Consider the following 27,500-nt stretch of genomic DNA (forward strand, 5'->3'; position numbering starts at 1 on the left):
TTTGCTGTCGTCCAGCATTCTGTTTTTGTTTACTTTGTAGCCAGTTCATTTTTAGTTTTGCTCTGCATAGTCTTCCCTAAGCTTTAATGCCTTTTCTTAGGGGCACTCACCTTTTGTTTATTTTTGGTTTAAGCATTAGACACCTTTTTTTACCAGCACGCTGCCTCCCGCTGTTTCCGACATCTACAAAGCAATTAGCCACCTACTGATATGGAAGTGTATTTTAACCCAAATAGGTGAAATTAGATAATCTCCCACGGCACACCAGACTGTATCTCACGGCACACAAGTGTGCCGCGGCACAGCGGTTGAAAAACACTGATTTAGAACATGCTTAATAAGTTACATTAAGAACATCTCTTCATTCAAAAAGGAACTACCACCTTGTTGCGGTGTCCTAATGATCTTAAAAGCTAAAGACATCTAAGTCCAAGTCCACGGTTGTGCCAGCTCCAGGTCATAATTGAGATCCTTCCCCAAGTGAAGGAGTTAATACATCTTGGGGTCTTGTTCACAAGTGAGGGAAGAGTGGATTGCGAGTTTGACTGGTGGATTGGTGCAGTGGTGTTGACTCAGAATCGGTCCGTTGTTGTGAAGAGGATTCTGGGCCTATAGGCAGAGCTCTCAATTTACCAGTCGATCTACGTCACTGAGCTTTGTGTAGTGACCAAAAGGACATGACCGTGGGTACAAGTGGCCGAAATGAGTTTCCTCCTTAGGGCGGCTGGTCTCTCCCTTGGAGATTGGGTAAGAAGCTCCGTCATCCGCAGAGAACTTGTGGGGAGCCGCTGGTCCTCCACAGTGAAAGGAGCCAGGTAAGGTGGCTCGGGGATCTAGTCAGGATACTTCCCTGCACATCCAACCGGGAAGAGACATGTTGGAAGGACTATGTCTTTCAACTGGCCTGGGAATGCCTCAGGATTGCCCAGGATGAGCTGGACAAAGTAGCTAGGGACGGTGAAGTCTTAGTTTTTCTGCTTAGGCTGCTGCCCCTGTGACCCGACTTTGGATAAGCGGAGGAAGCTGGATGGACAAAGAAAAGGTGGAAAAAGCAAAACTCCCCCTTGTCCTTGTCTAGTACTAATAATTCATTCACACTATATATTTTACTTTTTAACACTTACAATCGTTATGATCTTCCTATTGAGTCATTTAACACTGTTAATGTGTCACCATTTTTTCATTAAAAAAATTATGTCTCGCAATAGATAGATAGCTTGTTCAATCACAAAAAAGACTAAATACTAATTACAGTAGTACCTCAGGTTTTGTTAGTAATACGTTCTAAAAGGTCAGACGTAAACCAAGCCATGTGAAAATTACATTTTTTGCCATAAGAAATGATGCAAATCTGATCATCTATTCTGGAGCCCCAGAAATATTGCCACAAAACACACTATAGAGAATACAATGGATCGCAACTGGAAGACGTTTCGTCCAAGCAGTCCAGTTGCGATTGATTGAATGCTCTGAGAAGACAATGACCTAGATGAATGAGAACCTTCATAGACATTTATAGAGAATAATTATAGTTGTATATGCATATAATGAATAAAATGGATACATGAACATTTACATTACAATTACCTGTATTGAAGACTCTTCATCAGCAAAGCCGGTGATGAGCACAAAGGCAGGAGTAGATGGGAGAGCCAAGCAAGCGCCACTTTACTCCTATGCTACGAGTTCTTTCTTAAATTCAATAGTGTGTCTCACTTTCTGTATTGAAGTGCTAGCACACACAACTTTCTTTGGCCCCATGGTGGTTTTTTTTTCAGTTGTACTCATTAAAGAAAGCATTAAAGAGTCACCAACGTGTAGGTTTACTTGTTTGGGTACTTGACTCCATGGAATGATACACAGGTAAACGGACTAGATAGCCGAGATGGTGAGGGCAAAATATTGCTCAAAATTTGTGTATCTGAAATGGATTAATTTTTTACGAAAAAATTTCTTTTTTTTACAGTTTGGTTTTCGTCTAAAATTTTGGAACGAAAACACTGGTACCACTGTATTATTAAGAATACTTACTACTAAAGATGTCCGATAATATCAGACTGCCGATATTATCCGTCGATAAATGCTTTAAAATGTAATATCGGAAATTATCGGTATCGGTTTCAAAAAGTAAAATTTAAGACTTTTTAATACGTCTGCTGTACAGAGTGGTACACGGACGTAGGGAGAAGTATAGAGCGCCAATAAACCTTAAAGGCACTGCCTTTGCGTGTCGACCCAATCACATAATATCTACGACTTTTCACACACACAAGTGAATGCGAGTCATACTTGGTCAACAGCCACACAGGTCACACTAAAGGTTGGCCGTATAAACAACTTTAACACTGTTACAAATATGCGCCACACTGTGAACCCACACCAAACAAGAATGACAAACACATTTCGGGAGAACATCCGCACCGTAACACAACATAAACACAACAGAACAAATACCCAGAACCCCTTGCAGCACTAACTCTTCCGGGATGCTACAATATACACCCCCCGCTATCCCCTCCCCCCACTTCAACCCCGCCCACCTCAACCTCCTCATGCTCTCTCAGGGAGAGCATGTCCCAAATTCCAAGTTGCTGTTTTGAGGCATGTTAAAAAAAATAATGCACTTTGTGACTTCAATAATAAATATGGCAGTGCCATGTTAGCATTTTTTTTCCATAACTTGAGTTGATTTATTTTGGAAAACCTTGTTACATTGTTTAATGCATCCAGCGGGGCATCACGACAAAATTAGGCATAATAATGTGTTAATTCCACGACTGTATATATCGGTATCGGTTGATATCGGAATCGGTAATTAAGAGTTGGACAATATCGAAATATTGGATATCGGCAAAAAAGCCATTATCGGACATCTCTACTTACTACTATGGATGCACAATATTTTGTTTTAAAGCAGCTATTGATGACTTCCTGCTTCTCAAGACCGATGCCTATAACTCATTTGTATGTATTATCTAAATGTAACTGTAGTTTGTGCACACCAGGAGGTAAGAAAGACTCAAACAAAGGTAGATATGAAAAACTGTACCTGTAGATTTGTCCTAAGCAAATGTAAATATCATCACTTCTATGGTCGGGCTAACATCATATCAATTGGTCAGTATTGATGCTTAAGTCTTTGTTTACATCTATAAGTGTGTGCAGGAGTGGTGGTTTATTTGCTAGCAAACATACAAGTCAGAAGTACAGACCCGTGACTCCAGAGGTCCAGTCTCGTCAGCATTGGTGGTAGGCTAGCTGTCCAGGGACATCCTTTTCATGATAAAATTGCAGATCTCTTTGGCCATAGGGTCGTCTCGGCGGGCTTTTTACACTTTTCGGACACAGCACCGGTGTGAAAGGCGATAACCTTTCTTTGCGACTGGCTTTGGGCAGCTTCTTGGCAACACAAGCACCTTCATGGGTTTTCAAGGCATTGATGCTGGTGGCGCTTAGGTGTGGCTGGCGAGGTTTGATGTGTTGAGGCCGGCGAGGTTTGATGTGTTGAGGCCGGTGTTTTGTTCTCTCCTCGCAGAGTGTTTGCGGGGCATTTGGTGCAGGCGGCACACAGGCTGTCTTCCTCTGAAGGAGCTAATAAGTCCTACACGATAGATGCCATGTTTGTTTACACTGTGAACTGCGGCAAGCTCAGGGGACATTTAGAACATCTTATTAGGTAGGAACTAGGGTCTTGATACCAATATTTTGGTTTTGGTACCGGTACCAAAATGTATTTCGATACGTCTCGATACTTTTCTAAATAAAAGAGACCACAAAAAAATGGCATTATTGGCTTTATTTTAATAAAAAATCTTAGGGTACGTTAAACATCTGTTTATTATTACAATCGATATATACAATAATATAATATATAATATATAATATATTACAATTTTGTCCTTCAATAAAATAGTGAACATACGAGACAACTTGTCTTTTAGTAGTAAGTAAGCAAACAAAGGCTCCTAATTTGTCTGCTGACGTATGCAGTAACATATTGTGTCATTTATCATTCTATTCTTTTGTCAACATTATAAAGGACAAGCTGTAAAAATTGATTATTAATCCACTTGTTCATTTACTGTTAATATCTGCTTATTTTCCATTTCAACATGTTCTATCTACACTTGTGTTAAAATGTAAGAATCACTTATTCTTCTGTTGTTTGGATACTTTACATTAGTTTTGGATGATACCACAAATTTAGGTATCGATCCGATACCAAGTAGTTACAGGATCATACATTGGTCATAATTTAAGTTCTCATGTGTCCAGGGACGTATTTCCTGAGTTTATGAATATAATATGAATAAAAAAAAATAAAAAAAGATTTTGTAAAGATAAAAATTATTGATGGAATCATAGTAATATCGACTTGATACGCTCTTGTACTTGGTATCATTACAGTGGATGTCAGGTGTAGATCCATCCATGGCATTTGTTTACATTGTGACGCCGGTGAGCTACGGTGTGTAGTGAAGCATGTTTAGCTATTCCTCGTCCTGCAGGGATGTATTCCTAACATTAGCCCGATAATTATCGTGCACCACTGCTTCACATAGTACTCACATTGTCATAGTACTACAATAATTTAGCAAAGGATTATTTTAGTAATCTATCGATTAGTTTGTTCAAGTAATTGGATAAAAAAAACTCTGGCCTCAATGCAAAGTTCATGGAAAATTGTTGCACGAAACAAAGATGTTTCTGCTTGCCATATCTTTTATTCTTTTTTGTAATAAATGCACATCAACAACATTGAAATTGCGCTTTGAATAGATGTTTACTAATAAAAAAAAAAGCCTCTCCGCTGTTTGCTGCCAAATATGACACAGCACACACACCGCTCTTTTGTGCATCTTCTTGCAGCGCCCGCACGGTCACTATATCCGTGTATTTGAAGTTCCAGGCACTCTTATTAGTCACACTTTCTATACGATTAATCGAAGCGACAGAATATAAATCAAAGTTTTAGGTTGGATTCCAGCTTCCGCCGTCCTAGTCACGGCTGTTGTGTCTTTGGGCAAGACACTTCACCCACCGTGCTCCCAGTGCCGCTCACACTGGTGTATAAATGGGAATTAATGTTTGGTGGTGGTCGGAGGGACCGTTGGCGCAAATTGGCAGCCACGCTTCTATCAGTCTTACTTAAGGCAGCCGTGGCTACAATTTCTCCAGATTCTCTGAACCTTTTGATGATATTAGGGACCGTAGATGGTGAAATCCCTAAATTCCTTGCAATAGCTCATTGAGAAATGTTGTTCTTAAACGGTTGGACAATTTGCTCATGCATTTGTTCACAAAGTGGTGACCCTCGCCCCATCCTTGTTTGTGAATGACTGAGCATTTCATGGAAGCTGCTGTTATACCCAATCATGGCACCCACCTGTTCCCAATTAGCCTGTTCATCTGTGGGATGTTCCAAATAAGTGTTTGATGAGCATTCCTCAACTTTCTCAGTATTTTTTGCCACTTGTGCCAGCTTTTTTGAAACATGTTGCAGGCATCAAATTCCAAATGAGCTAATATTTGCAAAAAATAACAAAGTTTTCCAGTTCGAACGTTAAGTATCTTGTCTTTGCAGTCTATTCAATTGAATATAGGTTGAAAAGATTTTGCAAATCATTGTATTCTGTTTTTATTTACCATTTACACAATGTGCCAACTTCACTGGTTTTGGGGTTTGTAGTAAAAAACTGACAACTCAGTCACCAGAATTTTAAATGTAAATAGTTGTTATTATGGTAAATGGAACTACAGTAGCACTGTTTTTATAGCAAATAAAAACTGGCAGTTTAGTAGCCAGAATTTTACTGTAAAATTGATGGTAGTTTTCACAACATTACTGTAATTGGAAAAACAGTAGCACTTTTTAAAATTCTGGCACCTGAGCTGCCATTTTTTTCACCTTAAAATAGTTTATTTTTATTTTCAGTAATACACCGTAAAAAGAACCACCGGAGATTTTACGGTAAAAGACTGGTCGTTCAGTGGCTTACCACCATCAACGTGTGAATGTCGAGTGAATGAATGATGGGTTCTCACTTCTCTGTGAAGCACTCTGAATGTCTAGAAAAGCGCTATATAAATCTAATCCATTATTATTTTTACTATCAATACTTACCATGGTTGCAATGGTTGCCACCATATGGTCATGTGACTCCTCCCAGCCAATCAGTGAGCAGGTTAACAACTTGCAATTATAATGAAACACATGTAATAATGGCTGCACATTTAAGTTAGTAAAAATATACATTTTGGTGATACAATCTGGAATTTCCAATGTTTTCCTTTGGTATTTCCATGAAATCGTCCTTTTTTGAAGGTGATAAAATGATGTGTGCTCCAGCCCTGTCAAGGACCCTTTCTGGGCCCCCGGCCCTCCTTTAAGAAGCCCCGCCTCTTCCTCGAGGCTTCACTTAGCTGCGTTGCTAGCAGCCAGAGAGCTAGCAATGACGTAATGCTCATCCTAAACACAAAAACAGTTTTGATATTACATCATCGCTTCTAAACCTGGGTGCAGCGACGAGGCACATGCGCAGGACACACACACACACACACACGGTATAATTAAGCGTTTGCAGCTCAGCCTCCATTGTTGACATTCAGCAGCCTTTGACAGCTCGTGAATGTGCTGCTAATTTGGCTTTTTTATGCTTTAGCAGATGCTTTTCACAGTAAATGAGGATCTCAGGATAGTTGTTTTTTTTTTTTTGGAAATGAGGAAGCCTTCAATGTGTCCCCACGACAAGACCTTCACGCAGGAAAGAAGCAATTAGACGGTGAAGAGCGGCTTTCCTCCATCCTCGCTATCGCACAGCTTAGTGCCCTCACTTCCTCCACAAGACGCTTAATAATGAATGTTGTGCTTTGGCAGTGTGTTGTCACACGGCTGTTTTCATAACACACTTTCAGGCTGCCTGACGCTCTTAATAGGGACATCTTTGTACAACATAATCATACATGACAGACACACACACAGCTCTGTCTTCAAATGTGATGTCACTTGGTGGCTGCAGAAGGAAATGAAGTGCTCTGTGGGTCACTTCTATAAACTTTTATTCAGAAAATGCAACTTGACATCACGCAGATCATACTTTGAGGGCCAGGCTTTAAAAAGACACGTCGCATTCAGTATGCGAGGAAATAGTATTGTGGTGGGTTGTGCAAGCAGTGAGAGTTGTTCTGCTCTCTTAATATCACGTCTTCCTTGTCTAAATTACAGGCTGCTGCTGCTCAGCCTCTCAGTTTTATGGGCCTAAAGTGCTCAAATTGATGGGAGCCTAATGCTTGTCGCAAGCGCCCATATTTTCCAACCTAAGAAGTACACAAGAGCTCATAAGCGAACGGGAGACAAATTAGCATTATTTCTCATTCTGGGGTTGGAAACCGAGACTAAATATTAAACACTTGTATTGAACATTTCAATGAAATATACCAAAGCCCAAAACCAGTGAAGTTGGCACGTTGTGTAATTCGTAAATAAAAACAGAATACAATGATTTACTAATTATTTTCAACTTATATTCAGTTGAATAGACTGTAAAAACAAGATATGTAATGTTCGAACTGGGAAACATCATTTTTTTTTTGCAAATAATCATTAGCTTAGAATTTAATGGCAGCAACACATTGCAAAAAAGTTGGCACAGGGGCATTTTTACCACTGTGTTACATGGCCTTTCCTTTTAACAACACTCAGTAAAAGTTTGGGAACTGAGGAGACACATTTTTGAAGCTTTTCAGGTGGAATTCTTTCCCATTCTTGCTTGATGTACAGCTTAAGTAGTTCAACAGTCCAGGGTCTCCTTTCTGGTATGTTACACTTCATAATGCGCCACACATTTTCAATGGGAGACAGGTCTGGACTACAGGCAGGCCAGTCGAGTACCCGCACTCTTTTACTATGAAGCCATGCTGTTGTAACACGTGGCTTGGCATCGTCTTGCTGTATCTTGTCTTTGCAGTCTGTTCAATTGAATATAGGTTGAAAGGGATTTGCAAATCATTGTACTCTGTTTTTATTTACGATTTACACAACGTGCCAACTTCACTGATTTTGGGGTTTGTATATGGTAGAGCTGGGAGCAGTAATGGGCAGCGTTTATTAAATTCATTTGAATTAAAGCTGCGTGCACCATTGAACGGGCCCTCGCCCCTGTTGCACCGCGCCCTGACCCACCACCAAAAGTTTCGGGACCCCCAAAGTATAACATTTTTCGCCATACCTGAAGCTCCTGCAAAATTAGGGGACATTTTGTGCACGATAAGGGCCTCAAAAAGGCTTCCAAACGTAAGAAGAAAAAACACAGCAATTTCAACAGCGCCCTTGTGGTGCTCTGTATCGTCCCTGCGGGGCTTGCTTCGCTGCCCGAGCCAAAATAAAATAAAATAAAAAAGCCACTTCACACTGTTATCATCATTTGTATCAATTAGGATCAAGATCTGAACTTGTGAAACCGAGTTATTAACATTTTGTGTTTTGTGGCGAACCATCAGATCATGCCACGCCCACATCCTGTCATTTGCAGAACATTTTTTGCAATGTATCATCACCTGTCAGTTTAGTATTCGTCTCTGATCACCTAAAGTGCAGAAATGACAGTTGAATTGGTGATGGTGTGGGGAAGTTTTTGCCGCTAGGCTCCGCCTACTACGAATAGGTAGGAACATGTAATGACCCATTGGGCACTTCAGGCTGTCATCATGGTATCTACCAAATAGGATCAAGATCTGAATTTGTGGAGCCGAGTTATTAACGTTTCGTGCTTTGTGTCGAATCATCAGACCAATGTCTGGCGCCAAACCACGCCTACATCTTATGGCGTAGGCAAAATTTGTTCTCAATTTATTATCACCTCTGTAAGTAGTATCGGTAATTTTAACCGTGACTCATTTGGCCATAGCTCCGAGGAGGAATTTGTTTAAGTAGAACCTCTTTTTTTCGCCAAAAAATGGCCAAAATCTATCAAAGCAAAGTTTGGCGCCATTCCACGCCAACCCTCCCGAATTTCTCGAGAGACTCCGAATTTCAGTGCCTCTCCCGAAAATCTCCCTGGACAACCATTCTCCCAAAAATCTCCCGATTTCCAGCTGGACAACTATATTGGGGGCGTGCCTTAAAGGCACTGCCTTTAGCGTCGTCTCTCACCTGAAAAGGACACTATTATATATGTCTCCGTTATCCATAGGTTTATCTATAACCCATAAAGTAGGCAGGCACGGAGCTATTTCTCAGCGTGTGTTTATTCCAGCCGGCACGTTAATACACTGACACACAACATCCGGATTCCCATCATGCATTGCTTCAAAACTACGGCAAGTTGTAATATCCAAAATTTAGTGAAAGGTAAGTATTTTTTTTTTTTTTTTAAGTAAGCAGCAAGTACAGTACAGTTAGTAGAACTGTGTTTTCATTACTGTTTACTGTACTATATATATATATATATATATATATATATATATATATATATATATATATAAGAAATACTTTGATTTCAGTGAATTCTAGCTATAAATATACTCCTCCCCCTTAACCCGCCCCCCGACCCTGCCCACCCCTACACCCCCAATCTCCCGATTTCGGAGTTTTTGATTGATCTCAAGGTTGGCAAGTATGATCATGGCGTAGGACAATTTTTTTTTTGCAAGTCATTATCGCCTATATGTGTAGTATCTGTAAATTTAACAACGACCCATTTGGTGAAAGTCCCTAGGAACAGTTCGTTAATGTACGACCCCTTTTTTTCGCCAAAAAATGAAAGGCATGGGTATGGGTTCCTCAACCTTTTATGTGTCCCGTCATGATAGACGTCTCCTGCGATTTTTGTGTCGATACATGAAACTGGTAGGAGGGGCACATTTTTTCTCATTTTAAAGGTGGCGCTACAGAGCTAATTTTTAAATTTTATTTTCGGGACCCCCAAAATTATAAAATTTTTCGAACATACCTGACACGTCTGCAAAATATTGGGCCTCAAAAAGACGTCCAAACGTATAGGAGAAAAACACAGCAATTTCAATAGGGCCCTTGTGGGGCTAATTATGCATGCGGGTAAAAACCTGTGATTAATTATGATGAATCAAAATTCAAGTGGGATGCATTTAACAGCACTAATAAATGTAGAATGTAGAATGTTATACACAATTGCTGATGCATTTGCTCATTAGATTTTTTTAATGTATAACAAGCTTGCTTTGAAATCATAAGTAAAGGTGACAAGCAGATATTTAATTATTTATTTTATCCTTACAAAAATGTTTTTGTAAATCAGGATATAATAATATAACATTTGACATGTTTAGTTAATATTAATGTAAAAAATATATGTTTTTATTTTTGTCAAAATTTAAAGAACCAATGCATTTATAATAGTATTTTATTGACACAATTTTTTTCTAGGGCGGGCCAGATCTGGCCCCCGGGCCTTAGTTTGACACCTATGATGAAGAATCATCTATATCTCAAATTGGAATTATTTTTTTTGACCACCCCATATTCTTTTATTCACGGCCATCTATTTTCTGTACGTTTTATCCTCACTACGGTGTGTGTGTGTGTGTGTGTGTGTGTGTGTGTGTGTGTGTGTGTGTGTGTGTGTGTGTGTGTGTGTATGTATATATATATATATATATATATATATATATATATATATATATATATATATATATGTGTGTGTATATATATATATATATATATATATATATATATATATGTGTGTGTATATATATATATATATATATATATATATATATATATATATATATATATATATATGTGTATATGTGTATGAATGAATGAATGAACATTCAATTCACGGGCAACAACATTCCTGCAGTCAGCATGCCAACTGCACACCCTCTCAAAACTTGCGACATCTGTGGCATTGTGCTGTGTGATAAAACTTTTATTGTTGCCGGCCTAAGGGACACCTGTGCAAAAATCATGCTGTTTAATCAGCATCTTGATATGCCACACCTGTGAGGTGGGGATGGATTAGTTTGGCCAAGAAGAAATGCTCACTAACAGATTTAGATTTGAGAGGAAGATGTCTGTTGTGTATACAAGAAAAGTTTACATATTTGAATTATTATTTAATAGGGGTGCCAGATATTACAATCTAATTGTTTGTACTATATTTCTTCAAGGAATTCATATAAAACTAAAAATGTAGGCAGAGAGCGCAGACCTCTCCACCTCCAAAATGGCATCACTTATTCCTATTTCTGACATGTCCTAAAAGTTGAATCAACCCAAGCGAATACATGAAGGATACAAGAATAGCCATGTCCGTGTGTGTTTGTGTTCTTTGTCGATCGCTTCCAAATAGGCTGTAAGGGGGTTTACTCTTGCATAGGTCTTAGGCGTATTTGTTCTATAGTGGAATGAAATAAAAGGAGTGAAGTCTCTTTTCAGACATCCACTCTCTATTTTGCTGTAAGTGGAGGCGGAGCTGCTAGAATACACACTCACAGAAAAGGTCAGCCTTGTAACGTAACAGTAAGGTAAAGTAGTAGGAATGATCTAGATCACCCTCAAAATCTAATCACTTGATCCATATCGTCTATTCCATTGTATCTTAATCATTGTTGGGCCGCCAAAAAATGATCTGTTTCTTAGCTGTGGTCCGTATGGGCCACAGCGGTACTCAGTTGCAATACGCTTTTCCACCACTTACGGCAGTAATGACAATGTCAAACAAACAAAAAAAGTCTGGAGCTAAAGTCATAGAGAAGTTTCTTAAGCGCCAAAATCATGACTAAAGCTGCCAAGCTGTATTTTAGTTTACACTTTAATTTTATTGACAGTTTATCTTATCATTTATTATTATTTTGGTTTATTTCTTTTAGCACTACATAATTGTTTGTGCATTTATTTTTCACCAGTTATTTTTTTAGTCCCTTCTTATTCAGTATATTTGATGAGTACTTATTTTTCTAATCAGCCTGACCTAAGCCTAAGGTTTGCGTGTTAAACAAACTAATCTTTTTGTTTATCGCATGGCTTCTAACATTTGACAAGGTAGTTAACCTGTTAAACTGTAAGGGCCTGATTTACTCAAGGTTTACGTACACTAAAATGCGGGCACACCTGATCGCACACGCAAAGCTGATCTACCCAGAAATATATATATATATATATACAGTACAGTTTGGACACCCCTTCTCATTTCAATGCGTTTTCTCTATTTTCATGACTATTTACAAAACTATGACACCTGTGAAGTGAAAACCATTTCAGGTGACTACCTCTTGAAGCTCATCGAGAGAATGCCAAGAGTGTGCAAAGCAGTAATCAAAGCAAAGGGTGGCTATTTTGAAGAAACTAGAATATAAAACATCCATCCATCCATCCATTTTCTACCGCTTATCACTAGAGATGTCCGATAATGGCTTTTTTGCCGATATCCGATATTCCGATATTGTCCAACTCTTAATTACCGATTCCGATATCAACCGATACCAATATATACAGTCATGGAATTAACACATTATTATGCCTTATTTTGTTGTGATGCCCCGCTGGATGCATTAAACAATGTAACAAGGTTTTCCAAAATAAATCAACTCAAGTTATGAAAAAAATGCCAACATGGCACTGCCATATTTATTATTGAAGTCACAAAGTGCATTATTTTTTTGAACATGCCTCAAAACAGCAGCTTGGAATTTGGGACATGCTCTCCCTGAGAGAGCATGAAAAGGTTGAGGTGGGCGGGGTTGAGGCGGGGGGTCGGGGGTTGCGGGGGCTGTATATTGTAGCGTCCCGGAAGAGTTAGTGCTGCAAGGGGTTCTGGGTATTTGTTCTGTTGTGTTTATGTTGTGTTACGGTGCGGATGTTCTCCCGAAATGTGTTTGTCATTCTTGTTTGGTGTGGGTTCACAGTGTGGCGCATATTTGTAACAGTGTTAAAGTTGTTTATACGGCCACCCTCAGTGTGACCTGTATGGCTGTTGACCAAGTATGCATTGCATTCACTTGTGTGTGTGAAAAGCCGTAGGTATTTTGTGATTGGGCGGGCACGCAAAGACAGTACCTTTAAGGTTTATTGGTGCTCTGTACTTCTCCCTACGTCCGTGTACACAGTTTTAAAAAGTCATAAATTTTACTTTTTGAAACTGATACCGATAATTTTGAAACCGATACCGATAATTTCCGATATTACATTTTAAAGCATTTATCGGCCGATAATATCGGACATCCCTACTTATCACCTTTTTTTGTTAAGTACATAACTCTGCATGTATTCATTGATAGTTTTGATGCCTTCAGTGACAATCTACAATGTAAATAGTCATGAAAACACATTGAATGAGAAGGTGTGTCCTAACTTTTGGCCTGTACTGTGTGTGTGTGTATATATATATATATATATATATATATATATATATATATATATATATATATATATATATATATATATACACATATATTTGACTAATTACTAATTAATGTGAATGTTAAAATGTGAGACATGGGTTGCTGGCACCTTTTGACGCTGCCTGTTGACCCGAGTGTGTTTTTTTTTCTTCCTTTTTTTATTTATATGAAATATTTTTAGACCATTTGACTCAAACCTGAGTGAGATGCATGCTTTGGAGTAAACAAATGCTTCAAAACATTCTTTGTGCAATATGGGGCCAATATGAAATCCTGCATTATCTTTTAAATGTTGTTTTTGCTAATTGTTTAATAATTTTTTTGTCATCATACATATACACGTGAGCCTTAATTTATTGAAAATGTTCTTTTATATATCTTGTAAAATTCTGTGGAGTGTTGCTGGTGGGCATGAGATTTTGCTTGATGACATATGGCCAGGTAGCATCTGCCCCGCCCCCATTAGAAGGTGAAGATTGTTAGTCTGTCGTGCCTGGCCAACAGCAGCCCCCCTCCCACCTCCCCCGCCCTCCACACCCCGAGCGCCCCTCCTCTCGTTCCCCCGCAAGCGTATCGTAGCTGATATCTTTCAATCAAGGGCTCTCCCGTCCTTGCAATCACAGCGTCATTGTTCGCCTCATGTTGTGGAAAGCTCTTTTGACAGACGCCGTGATGAATCACCTGTGCCGAGGCTTGTGGGAAAAGAGGCATTCAGATCCCATCGGGAAAAAAACAACATTCAATTCATTTGTGCTGCTCTTTCATGTCTGCTGCCGCTGTGTTTTAAAGAGTTCTTTTCTCGCTGCAAAGCAAATATCAGGCGGCTTTAGCTCATAAAGGAAGCGCTTTTACTCGCTTAAGGTGCTGACGGTTATGTTGGCGGCTTACGAAAACACAACTTTGCTCCGCCGCCAAATTAAGTGGCGGAGGATTCCAGTTCCACCCGGGAAAAAAGAAACCGGCAGGAACTCTTTTAAGTCTGTCCACTTGTCCTGTTGTGATGTGTTGTCTTTGTTTTCGGCTCTTATAGCGCGTCAAAAGCCAAAAAGAGGCAAATGTCAACTGGCAGGCCAAGCGTGTGAGCACATGACTGCTTTCCAGGTCTTTTTGTAAAGGACGCGCAGAACTGTTCTAACATATACCGATGCACACTTTTTTTTCTGGCCTTTCTTCCCCTAAGAAACTGCATTTTAGTTCTGAGGCAAAGTACTGTATTTTCCGGACCATAGGGCGCACCGGATTATAAGGTGCACTGCCGATGAATGGTCTATTTTTGATCTTTTTTCATATATAAGGCGCACCGGATTAAAGGGCGCATAAAGGAGTCATATTGTTAATTAGTTAAAGTTAAAGTACCAATGATTGTCACACACACACTAGGTGTGGTGAAATTTGTCCTCTGCATTTGACCCATCCCCTTGTTCACCCCCTGGGAGGTGAGGGGAGCAGTGGGCAGCAGCAGTGCCGCGCCCGAGAATCATTTTTGGTGATTTAACCCCCAATTCCAACCCTTGATGCTGAGTGCCAAGCAGGGAAGTAATGGGTCCCATTTTTATAGTCTTTAGTATGACTCGGCCGGTGTTTGAACTCACAACCTACCGATCTCAGGGCGGACACTCTAACCACTAGGCCACTGGGTAGGTGTTATTATTTTCTAAATGTAAAAGACTTCCTTGTGGTCTACATAACATGTAATGGTGGTTCTTTGGTCAAAATGTTGCATAAATGATGTTTTACAGATCATCTTCAAGCCGCTTTCTGACAGTCGCTTCCGGATGCGCCGTTTTGTGGGCGGTCTTATTTACGTGGCTCACCTACGGCAGCGTCTTCTCCCCGTCATCTTTGTTGTAGCGGTGTAGCGTGCAAGGACGGGAGTGGAAGAAGTGTCAAAAGATGGAGGTAACTGTTTTAATGACATTCAGATTTTACTTCAATCAATAACGGAGCAGCATCTCCTCATCCGTGGCTCACTAGTGCAATAACAACGCCAGAAATGTGTCCCGTGAAAAACTGTCCGACCGGAACTCTCTAATAACTAAAGTTCCTTGGGTGAATAATGTAAACCCACTAACCGGTATGTTTTCGCGCTTTCATGGCGAGTTTACTGACAGATATAAGTAAGAACTTTACGCTACTTTATATTAGAAATGGCAACAGCGGAGGATGAATGTCACATAACAAGAAGATAGAGCGAATGTAGAAGCTTATCGAGTACGGCGTCGGCACGGACTACAAAGGGGCAATTTTTTAGGATTTATGCAGATCCCAAATACAGATCAGCAGGTACCAGAAGGTAATTCATTTTTTCAATTTTTTCATTCATTTATTTATTTATTCATTTATTTCAGGCAATGACATAAAAAAGTACAAAGTTGACAACACATAATAATATAAATTAATATAGTGCAAAAGGTAATGTATAGTATGTAATGCATGATTGTCCAGTTTTGCCTGAAAGGGAGTGGGAAGAAGATAATTTATTTAATCCCACCCCCTAGAGATGCGCGGATAGGCAATTATTTCATCCGCAACCGCATCAGAAAGTCGTCAACCATCCGTCATCCACCCGATGTAACATTTAATCAGAACCGCACCCGCCCGTTGTTATATATCTAATATAGACGATGCAAGGCATTAGTGAGGTTATAAAGCTTTTGCCTGTTAAAGAAAGGAGACTGATCCAATGCAGCACAGACATTCGCGTGCCACGCTGTCACGACCCAGACGCACACCAGTGCGCAATCATATGGGAGCCGCGCTGAGCGCACCTCCAAGCGCGTCTCGCTGCCGGCGACGGCCGGGTATGGGCCCGACGCTCCAGCGCCATCCATTTCCAGGGCTAGTTGATTCTGCAGGTGGGTTGTTACACACTCCTTAGCGGGTTCCGACTTCCATGGCCACCGTCCTGCTGTCTATATCAACCAGGGTGAGCCCCACCCCTTTCGTGAGCGCACTGCGCGCGGAGTGACCCCTGTTACGCGCCCCCGGCAACAGGGGTGGCGGGCAGGTAAGCTGCGCGGGCGGAGCGCGCGGAGTGACCCCTGTTACGAGCCCCCGGCCACGGGGATGGCGGGCAGGTAAGCTGCTTACCTGCTGCGCGTGACGCCGGCCGCGGCGAAGGCGGACGAGGCGGGGTGTCGGTGCGGTGGGCGCGGTGGTGACCCTGGACGTGCGTCGGGCCCTTCTCGCGGATCGCCTCAGCTACGGCTCCCGGTGGGGCCCTCTCGGGGGAAGGGGCCTCGGTCCCGGACCCCGGCGAGGCGTCCCTTCTCCGCTCCGTAAAAGTGTCCATCTCTTTTTTTTTTTTTCTTCTGTTGTGGCATATGCTGCAGGTGCCTGCTCGTTTTTCGTATGTGGGTAACAACATTTAACTATGTATATATATTTCCGAATTGGTTTAACTGCCACCCGCCTGAATCTATTTAAAATCTAATTTTTTTTTATTTCAACCGCCCGACCCGACCCGACCCGCGGATAAAATCTAATTTTTTTTAATTTCATCCGCCCGATCCGCGGATAATCCGCGGACTCCGCGGTTGTGCCCGCAAACCGCGCATCTCTACCACCCCCAGTTCTCCATGCAGTGATTATTCACATGTGTTTCACTCTTACTTTGTTCAAGGATTATAATACAGATGTTGTATCATAGTGGCATTACCACAGGTAACAATAATTATTACACTGTAACAATAATTAATAAATGTTACTTTTGCATAATATTGCGAAACAAAACGCCAGATAATATGTCTTACCTTATACACACACCATAATAATACTCGTATGTTGAAGCAAATCAAACGGTGCAGCCTACACTTATCTCTTATGTTTGACTGCCATCTACTGGTCACATTTATTTCACCATGTGCCAAATAAAATTGCTTCGAAGTGGGTAAGCTCAACCAAACTTATTCGTTATAAGGCGCACTGTCGAGTTCTGAGGGAAAAAAAAGATTTTAAGTGTGCCTTATAGTCCAGACAATACGGTAGTTTGCTTGCCCGATATTTGCCACTTTCAACTGTGCCCCAGTGTGTGCGTGGCTAAAGATTGTTTGAGTTTGAGTTTATTTCGAACATGCAAGTATACAACATGATACATCACAATCTCCAGTTACTCTTTTCAACATGTTCGAAAAGGAGTAGGAAGAAGCAAAGCTTATTTAATCCTACCCCTTTTCTTTTACATGACAGTTGCTAAAACTTTTGTTCACTTCCTGTTCTCAATTTATTCACAATATACTCCATAAGTAATCACAATAAAATAAGTAAATAAATAATAATTGGTGAAGTAAGTTACATTTCATATGTTGAGATAAGTAAGATTATTTTGTGAGTGAAAGAATGAAAGAATGGATGAGTTAAATAAATTCAGAATGTTTATCATGGTTCTTCTTCTTTGTACTTTGTAAACACTTTACGTTTGAAGAGTTTCTTGAAGTGGATCATATTAGTACATTGTTTGATTGCTTTGCTTAATCCATTCCATAATTTAATTCCACATACTGATATACTGAAGGTCTTAAGTGTTGTACGTGCATACAAATGTTTTAAATTACATTTCTCTCTAAGATTATATTTCTCCTCTTTTTTTGAGAAGAATTGTTGTATATTCTTGGGTAGCAGGTTATAGTTTGCTTTGTGTATAATTTTAGCTGTTCACTATGTCGTAGAATTTCAGTATCTTTGATTCAATAAATAAAGGATTTGTGTGTTCTCTATATCCAACATTATGTATTATTCTAACTGATCTTTTTTGTAACACCGTTAATGAATGAAGTGTACTTTTGTAATTATTTCCCCATATTTCTGCACAATAACTCAGATATGGTAACACTAGTGAGCAGTAGAGAATATGAAGTGATTTTTTTGTCTAGAACATGTTTTGCTTTATTCATTATTGACGTGTTTCTTGCTACTTTATGTTGTATATTTTTTACGTGAGATTTCCAGTTCAATTTATCATCAATCATTATACCTAGAAATTTGGTTTCATTTACTCTTTCAATTTCTATTCCGTCTATTTGTATTTGTGTTTGACTTTCTCTTCTACTGTTACCAAATAGCATTATTTTAGTTTTACTGAGATTCAACGATAGTCTGTTTTTATCAAACCATCTTTTTAATTTGTTAATTTCTTCTGTTATTATTTGTAGTATCTTCTGTGTGTTGTACTCACGTGAAAGATTTTTTTAAAAAGGAATGCACGCTCAAGGGGACACAATTATGTGTCTGGATTTTGTTCCTATTATAATTTTTCTTTTCTTTTTCATTCATTTTTCATTTATTTCAGGCAATGATATAAAAAAAAGTACTAAGATGACAACACATAATAGTATAAATTAATATAGTGCAAAAGGTAATGTACAGTATATAATGCATGATTGTCCAGTTTTGCCTGAAAGGGAGTGGGAAGAAGATAACTTATATTTAATGATATTTTCTTCCAAGTAACATTATCACTGGTGGACTAGAGGAAAAGCAATGGCTAAGCATGCGACACACACGCAGCAGGACAACACAAGAAGCTAACCGCTAAACTTTAATTTAAAATAGGGGCGATAAATCCAGATGTTGATACTATCAATACGTAGAACTGTATCAGTATATAAATGATTATAATGTGATTAGATTGCTATTTTCCTTTTTGTTGTCCGTATTATTACAAACCATTTTTTGGTTGTTTTTGTTATTTTTCCACAAATACATCTCTGGATACAGAAAGGCTCTGAGGGCAAAACCCAAATGATTTAAACAGGAGCCAGTCGTAATTATTTAGGTATTGTGTAGTAGCCAAAAAATAATGTAGCATTTAGGGGTGCTGAATCGCGATTCTTATTTATTCCGATTTTAAATCAATTCACAATTTTCCAGAAAATATTTAGTAAGAAAAAAAAAAACACATTTTAAAAATATGTTGTTTTAGGCCATCACATCGCTCACTCGTTGCGTGTATACGTCATACGTCAGCAGCCATGAAGAGCTTTTGTAACCTTCTACCTGTTTTAAAATGGTGTTATTAAATTTTTTATACCCAAATGATATATTGCGAGAATCGTGTTGAATCGAATCATTGCCCAAAGAATCGGAATGTAATCGAATTGTGAGTTGTTGTAAGATTCACAGTCATCATCGGCGGTCACTCGAAGCGAGTATGACGATCTTCCTGGTAGGGGGGTATCCCTTTATGGAGGATGCCTGTGCGTGACTTTGTTTAACGTGGGGAGACTGGTGCACAGACAGTCACCACACGATCCTTGACAGATCCGGGTCAGGGTCCAGTGGCATGGAGTCTAAGACGACTGGGGACCCTTTTCTGCTGCAGCCTTCATCCGCCATCCCAGCCGTTGTGACGCTCCATAGGGTTAGCAATCATCCTCCGCCTGTTCCACCGTTGAGGTCTTCACCATATCCTTGGCTAGGGGGCAGTCAGGTACTAGGCCTTTGCTAAGGGCCACCTGGGGTAACAGTAGTAAAGGGGTTAACCTCCAAGTGCCCCAAGACCCCATAGAGGAGCCTCCACTGCTGGATGCACTTTAACGTCATGCCCAGGACACATTCACAGTAGTATAATAATAATAGTAGCATTTAATACCACCAGTTTAATATAGCTTCTGATTTACAACAATACTAGCAACTTCTAAATTTGATAAGATAAGCTTAATAAAAATGTTTTATTGTGTTTATTTTATTTACTTACTATAAAACATTTTTAGTTCTATTATCTACCGTCAAAGTTTCGGATCTGGGTTCAAAATCGGATCAAATCTGAGGCAAATAATGTTGATTGGAACATCTTATCAATATACCACTGTATTTATTAGAGATGTCCGATAATATCGGGCTGCCGATATTATCGGCCTATAAATGCTTTAAAATGTAATATCGGAAATTATCGGTATCGGTTTCAAAAAGTAAAATTTACGAATTTTTAAAACGCCGCTGTACGGAGCGGTACACGGACGTAGGGAGAAGTACAGAGCGCCAATAAACCTTAAAGGCACTGCCTTTGCGTGCCGGCCCAATCACATAATACCTACGGCTTTTCACACACACAAGTGAATGCAAATCATACTTGGTCAACAGCCATACAGGTCACACTGAGGGCGGCCGTATAAACAAGATTAACACTGTTACAAATATGCGCCACACCAAACAAGAATGACAAACACATTTCGGGAGAACATCCGCACCGTAACACAACATAAACACAACAGAACAAATACCCAGAACCCCTTGCAGCACTAACTCTTCCGGGACGCTACAATACACACACCCCGCTACCCTCTACCCCCCTCACCTCCTCATGCTCTCTCATGGAGAGCATGTCCCAAATTCCAAGCTGCTGTTTTGAGGCATGTTAAAAAAAAGATTGCACTTTGTGACTTCAATAATAAATATGGCAGTGCCATGTTGGCATTTTTTTCCATAACTTGAGTTGATTTATTTTGGAAAACTTTGTTACATTGTTTAATGCATCCAGCGGGGCTTCACAACAAAATTAGGCATACTAATGTGTTAATTCCACGACTGTATATAATCGGTATCGGTTGATATCGGAATCGGTAATTAAGAGTTGGACAATATCGAAATATCGGCTATCGGCATAAAAGCCATTATCGGACATCTCTAGTATTTATTCATCCCTAATAATGTATTTTTCTGGCCTTCACGTAGGCCTTTGTGCCTTTTCCACAAATGTCTTTCTTCAGTTCAATGACGTCGACCATGGAGTTTTGAAAAAACAAGTAAAGATCGTTTTAGAGCCCTGTGGAAGTGCTCCCATTAGTGTAAAAAACAAAACAAACGAGACACTGATTGGTCAATCAGCCAATCAGCTCACGTTCACCTGCGTTCCCTCCGTCGGGCTGGGCGTGGCTAAAGGTAAAGGACGAGCCCGATGGCGTCGGGAGGGAATTTGTGCATGCAGACTGCCAGCTGTGCAGCCATCACTCAGCCAAGTGCTCTCAGTGCAGACATAACAAGCTGCCTGAGTGATACCACTGCTACATTTGGATTGCCCTACGTCCTCACGCACACACACATACACACACACACACACACACACACACACACACGCACGCAAAGTCAAAGCACACACAATTATTCAGTGATGCAGCTTGTGTATTTCAAAGTACACCTGCAACTTACGACCTCCAATACTAGCACTTCCTTTCCAAAGATAATAGCATTTGTCCCGATAGCTGTTCGCTAACAACAGGCCCTGTTTGATCAGCCGGGTGTCATTAAATCGCACAGGTGTGCCTAATGAATTGACTGCTGAGTGTCGTTGAGTAGAAAGTTTTCTTCTTCCAATGAAAGCGTCTCTTCCTTTTTAAATACAGCCCACAATCGCTTGAATACGAGGACATGTTTCAACATTTCCACAAGAGGCGCCGCTATTTTGTCCCCAGCGATTATTTTTGAAGGCATTCTTTGGCGGGCGCTGTGAATGAAGGCGCTGTGTACAATTAAGGCACTTTGCAGCAGAGTGAAGTTAGCCGTGGACAAACCCTCGCTGTCTGCAGCGGGAGGCCTGACACCTGGGCAAACACTGATCTGTCATCAGCCGTGGAAGCCGGCGAGCAACCTGCTCGCTTTTGTCAGCGCACAAAAGAAAATGCCTGAAATTAATTTAGCACTCAGCATTCATCTTCTGCTGGAGGCTTAAGGCCTCATCTGAGCTTGCGAAACAAGCACAAGGGGCTTCAGGGAAGAATTTTGGCTCATAGGCGAAGCCAAACGCTGTTAAGACGTGACATGTTGAGCGAAGTATGCGCATCCTGTGAATTCAGACGCTGGCTAATACCCGGGATCTCTCATCTCTTTTAGCCACAATGCCAGGCCTCTTAGGACCTACCTGGAGATCTTAGAACGCTTCAAACACAAACGTCACCTTCCTGATCATGAGCACGATGACACTCTAAATACTTTAGTACGTTGTACTTTGAAGTATTGGCCTGCCTGTTTGGGCCATCTCATACTACTACTACCTTGGTACCTCGCGATACGAGTTCCCCAGCTTACAGCCCAGCTCTCGGCTAATTGTTAAGCTGCAGGTTGCGGGCAAAAATTCGGGTTTGATGCCTCCCTGTTGCTAGTTAGTAGGGTTTCACAATGTAAACAATATACATTACACTGCAAAAACTAAAATCTAAGTAGAATCAGAATCAGAATCAGCTTTATTGTCATTACGCAGGGTAACGAGATTGAGGCCATTCCATACAGTGCGATGTGTGCATGCAAGAAAAACAATGTGTAAATATATAAAAATATAGAAGTGCAAAGAAAGGTGTGGTTTACAAATGTGACCCTGTACACTCTATACAGTGGGTGAAATGAATATATACATGGAAAAAAAAAACAGGGTGGTTGGTGGAATGGGTTATTGCACCGAAGAGAAGGCAGTTATGAGGGACAATGGGGCAGTCCGTTCAGGATGGCTATGGCCCTGGGGAAGAAGCTGTTCTTTAGCCTGTTTGTTTTGGATCTTCAGCTCTCACTGGATCGGTTCGCAGCCGAGTGTGAAGCGACTGGGATGAGAATCAGCACCTCCAAGTCCGAGTCCATGGTTCTCGCCCGGAAAAGGGTGGAGTGCCATCTCCGGGTTGGGGAGGAGATCTTGCCCCAAGTGGAGGAGTTCAAGTACCTCGGAGTCTTGTTCACGAGTGAGGGAAGAGTGGATCGTGAGATCGACTGGCGGATCGGTGCGGCGTCTTCAGTAATGCGGACGCTGTATCGATCCGTTGTGGTGAAGAAGGAGCTGAGCCGGAAGGCAAAGCTCTCAATTTACCGGTCGATCTACGTTCCCATCCTCACCTATGGTCATGAGCTTTGGGTTATGACCGAAAGGACAAGATCACGGGTACAAGCGGCCGAAATGAGTTTCCTCCGCCGGGTGGCGGGGCTCTCCCTTAGAGATAGGGTGAGAAGCTCTGTCATCCGGGGGGAGCTCAAAGTAAAGCCGCTGCTCCTCCACATCGAGAGGAGCCAGATGAGGTGGTTCGGGCATCTGGTCAGGATGCCACCCGAACGCCTCCCTAGGGAGGTGTTTAGGGCACGTCCGACCGGTAGAAGGCCGCGGGGAAGACCCAGGACACGTTGGGAAGACTCTATCTCCCGGCTGGCCTGGGAACGCCTCGGGGTCCCACAGGAAGAGCTGGACGAAGTGGCTGGGGAGAGGGAAGTCTGGGCTTCCCTGCTTAGGCTGCTGCCCCCGCGACCCGACCTCGGATAAGCGGAAGAAGATGGATGGATGGATGGATGGTTTTGGTTTTAATGCACCTGTAGCGCTTCCCAGAGGGCAGCAGGTGGAACAGGTCAGAGCCAGGGTGGGTGCTGTCCTTGATGATGGCACTGGCTCTGTTGAGGCAACGGGAGGTGTAGATGTCCATCAGAGAGGGGAGAGGGCGGCCGATGATCTTCGGAGCCGTCTTGACCACTCTTTGCAGCCTCTCCCTGTCTGCTGCAGTGCAGCTGCCGTACCATACTGTAATACAGTAGGTCAGCAGGCTCTCGATGGACAAGCGGTAGAAGGTCAGCAGCAGGTCAGGCTTCAGGTTGTACTTCCCGAGGACTCTCAGGAAGTGTAGCCGCTGCTGAGCCTTCCTGATGATTGATGTGGTGTTGACTGTCCAGGAAAAGTCGTTAGAGATGTGGACTCCAAGGTACCTGAAGGTGTGGACCCTCTCCACACGCTCGCCGTTGATGTAGAGGGGGGCAGGGTCGGGGTAAGTAAGTAAGTAAGTAAGTAAGAAGTAAGATTAAATATCTCAAATAAGGGTGATATTTGCTTATTTTCTGTCTGATAAGATAATTCTTCTCACTAAGCAGATTTTATGTTAGTGTTTTACTTGTTTTAAGGGTTTTGGTCCTATATGATCTCAGTAAGATATTACAGCTTGTTGCTGAGATTTTATGACCTATATTGAGTAAAACATGCCTGATACTAGAATATCAACTGTTGCAAAGCTGTGTCATCAACACTCACAAGTATAAAACTACCTTTTTAAAGTAATAATTTCTTATTTCATGCATGAAAAAAAAAATCATGACTTTGACACAGTTGTGTCAGCCAAATGGACTTTGCTGTTTTATTTTCAATGAAACAATAGAAAACACATACTCCTATAGTAGTGCACTTGTCATTAGTGAGAATATACTTATTTCAAGGTATTTTTGGGTTCATTGAGGTTATCTAATTTTACTTGTTTTGGAAAGTCTTGACAAGTGAAGTGAAGTGAATTATATTTATATAGCGCTTTTTCTCAAGTGACTCAAAGCACTTTACATAGTGAAACCCAATATCTAAGTTACATTTAAACCATTGTGGGTGTCACTGGGAGCGAGCAGGTGGGTAAAGTGTCTTGCCCAAGGACACAACGGCAGTGACTAGGATGGCGGAAGCGGGGCTCGAACCTGCAACCCTCAAGTTGCTGGCACGGCCACTCTACCAACCGAGCTATACCGTCCCAAACAAGGACAAGCCAAATTTTCTTGTTCTATTGGAAGATAATCTTATTAGTTCAAATAAAATACCTCTAATTTTAGTATTTTTTATTCTTGTTTTTGAACACTGAGTTTTTGCTGTGTATATATACAGTACAGGCCAAAAGTTTGGACACACTTTCCCCTTATTCGATGCGTTTTCTTTATTTTCGTGACTATTTACATTGTAGATTGTCACTGAAGGCATCAAAACTATGAATGAACACATGTGGAGTTATGACCTTAACAAAAAAAGGTGGAATAACTGAAAACATGTTTTATTTTCTAGTTTCTTCAAAATAGCCACCCTTTGCTCGGATTACTGCTTTGCGCACACTCGGCATTCTCTCGGTGTGTGTGTGTGTGTGTGTTAGCTCATTGTGCGGTGTGTGTGTGTAATCATTAGTAATGTAGCAGCCTAGTTTTGAATGGCAGGGTCCCTGCTATCACATGTTGATAGAAATATAACATTTACAAAATAAACTACAGGCTTCCCAAATGCTGTAATAAATTAAGCATGATGAGTTGACTTGAAACTGTTTAATGTTGCACTTTTTATATGTAGAAGAAAAGTTTTGTCATTTTATTTAATCCGAGCAACAACTTGAGGCAGTTTAATGTTGATTAACGTGGGCAGAATTATTATAGTGTTCCCAATGTTAAAAGGATAAAGCCATTGTTTACAAATTTGGTAAATAAATAACCAAAAAATGTATATTTTGTTGTTTTCTTACTGTACCGAAAATGAACCGAACCGTGACCTCTAAACCGAGGTATGTACCGAACCGAAATTTTTGTGTACCGTTACACCCCTAATATACATCAATTCATGCATTATATTACTTTCATTTACTTTCACGTAAAAAAATACACAAATTCTTCAGATGTGGAGACTTTTATTTTTATTTCGTAGTAGTCTGGTCTTCATCCCGGTCAAGTTCCTTTGTTTTTACTTTATCAAAGTGCACATGCAAGTGACGTCGAGGCCACATTGGGGCCACATTGGGACCTGTGCGCGTTTACACTGGAGTCTGATAATCACATTTTACTTGCAGTGTGAACAGTCAGTTGGAAAAAATCTGATTAAAAAAAAAAATCAAATTTTTGGGCTACTTTGGCCTGCATTGTAAACGTAGTCTATGGGCCCTGCTGGACTTCTCTGCCGCCTGCTTCAGTGCTTTTTTTCCACTGTCAGGTCTGCCCAGTTTGTCCTAGAAAATGGATGGATGGGTGAACTGTTTTCCGTCCCTGCACTTGACCAGAGTGTAACAACATGAGAGGCAAACTAAAATGTTTGACATAATTCTCGTGCCGGCATTATTGATTTATTAATAGAAGTACTGCTAACATGCCTTACCTGTTGTGTCGAGCGGCACATGTAGCCACATTCAGGTACAGAAAGCCTTGGTTCCGTCGTCATGGCAACAGCATGCAAGCAGCCAAGTGGAGAGACCTTGACAAGAAGACAGAAAGGGACGAGGTCATCTTATTAACTCTGAAGGAGCCAGTAATAATCCAGCATTGCGTCACATGACATGGCTGACTGGGCGCATAGTAAGTGCTATGATCTTTGGGCAATGGCAGTGACTGTTGCTGCAATCACAGCGGTGCCTCGGTTTTTGTGTGTCCCACTTCTTCGTATGATTTGAGTCATGATGACATTTTTTAACAGTCTGGGTTATTACATTACACGGAATGGAGTAACCAAACAAACACTCCTTGGTGACTGTTTTCTTTTTTAATTGGACTGCTAAATAATCCAAAAAAGAGCCAAAGAAAGTAGCGAGTGTCCAACTGAAGTCTTCAATAAATCAAAGTTAAATGTTCATTTATACATCTCATTTGTCATTTTTTGCTTTTTTTTTTTTGCATTGTTTTCTGCGTACAAATCTATAATTATTCTCTGTAAAATGTGTTTGTGGTCATTTATTTCTGTAACGGCTCAGTCGGATATACTTTTATTTCTTACAGGAACAATTGCTTTTCGTACGATTTGGTCTACGATTGCAGTAAATTATTTGGACGTGGACTTAGACAAACTTTAATGATCCACAAGGGAAATTGTTCCACACTGTAGCTCAGTTACAAAGGATGGAAAGGATAATGCTCACAAGGGCACAAAAAGAGGGCGAAAACAAAAAGTAAAAAAGTACACCAAAAATGTACCATAATAACGCATGCATGTATATATATATATATATATATATATATATATATATATATATATATATATATATATATATATATATATATATACAGTATATATATATATATATATACAGTATATATAACAAATCACAGTTACCATTTACAAGATAACAGTATATATAACAGCGGCAGCAAAAAAACTAAAAATCAGTGCTTGCATTAATCAAATTAACTCGGTATGCACCAATCGATAGGCCACTGATCAGTATCAGACGATTTTCATGAAAAAGTACGTAATTGGGCATCATCCATTCATGCCTGTATTTATTTTTGGTCCGTTGGCTCACACACGGCGAGCACTCCAACACTGTGCGTCTCCTTGCTTAGTGTTGCTCCCCCTGAGCTAATAATTATCACCTCCATTGCGGCAAATAAACCAAATTCTTTAGTATCTTTTCTATCATTATCAAGTACCATTATCACTATTATTG

The 27,500-nt window shown here is 40.6% G+C and overlaps 1 protein-coding gene across 7 annotated transcripts in view; it reads left to right on the plus strand.

Moving 5' to 3' along the window:
• Positions 1-27,500, plus strand: part of rnf32 (ring finger protein 32) — a 221,848-nt gene that overhangs the window by 100,857 nt on the left and 93,491 nt on the right. The window contains exon 1 of one of the 7 annotated variants that reach the window (XM_061965824.1): positions 15,209-15,279. The exons of the other annotated variants lie outside the window; for them this stretch is intronic. Within the exon in view, the coding sequence (XP_061821808.1) occupies positions 15,274-15,279 (6 nt within the window). The 5' untranslated portion in view covers positions 15,209-15,273. Of the gene's footprint in view, positions 1-15,208; positions 15,280-27,500 lie in introns of those variants that run through there. 7 annotated transcript variants of the gene reach the window in all.

Source organism: Nerophis lumbriciformis, linkage group LG07 (assembly GCF_033978685.3).
Source record: "Nerophis lumbriciformis linkage group LG07, RoL_Nlum_v2.1, whole genome shotgun sequence".
NCBI classification, from domain to species: Eukaryota; Metazoa; Chordata; class Actinopteri; order Syngnathiformes; family Syngnathidae; genus Nerophis; species Nerophis lumbriciformis.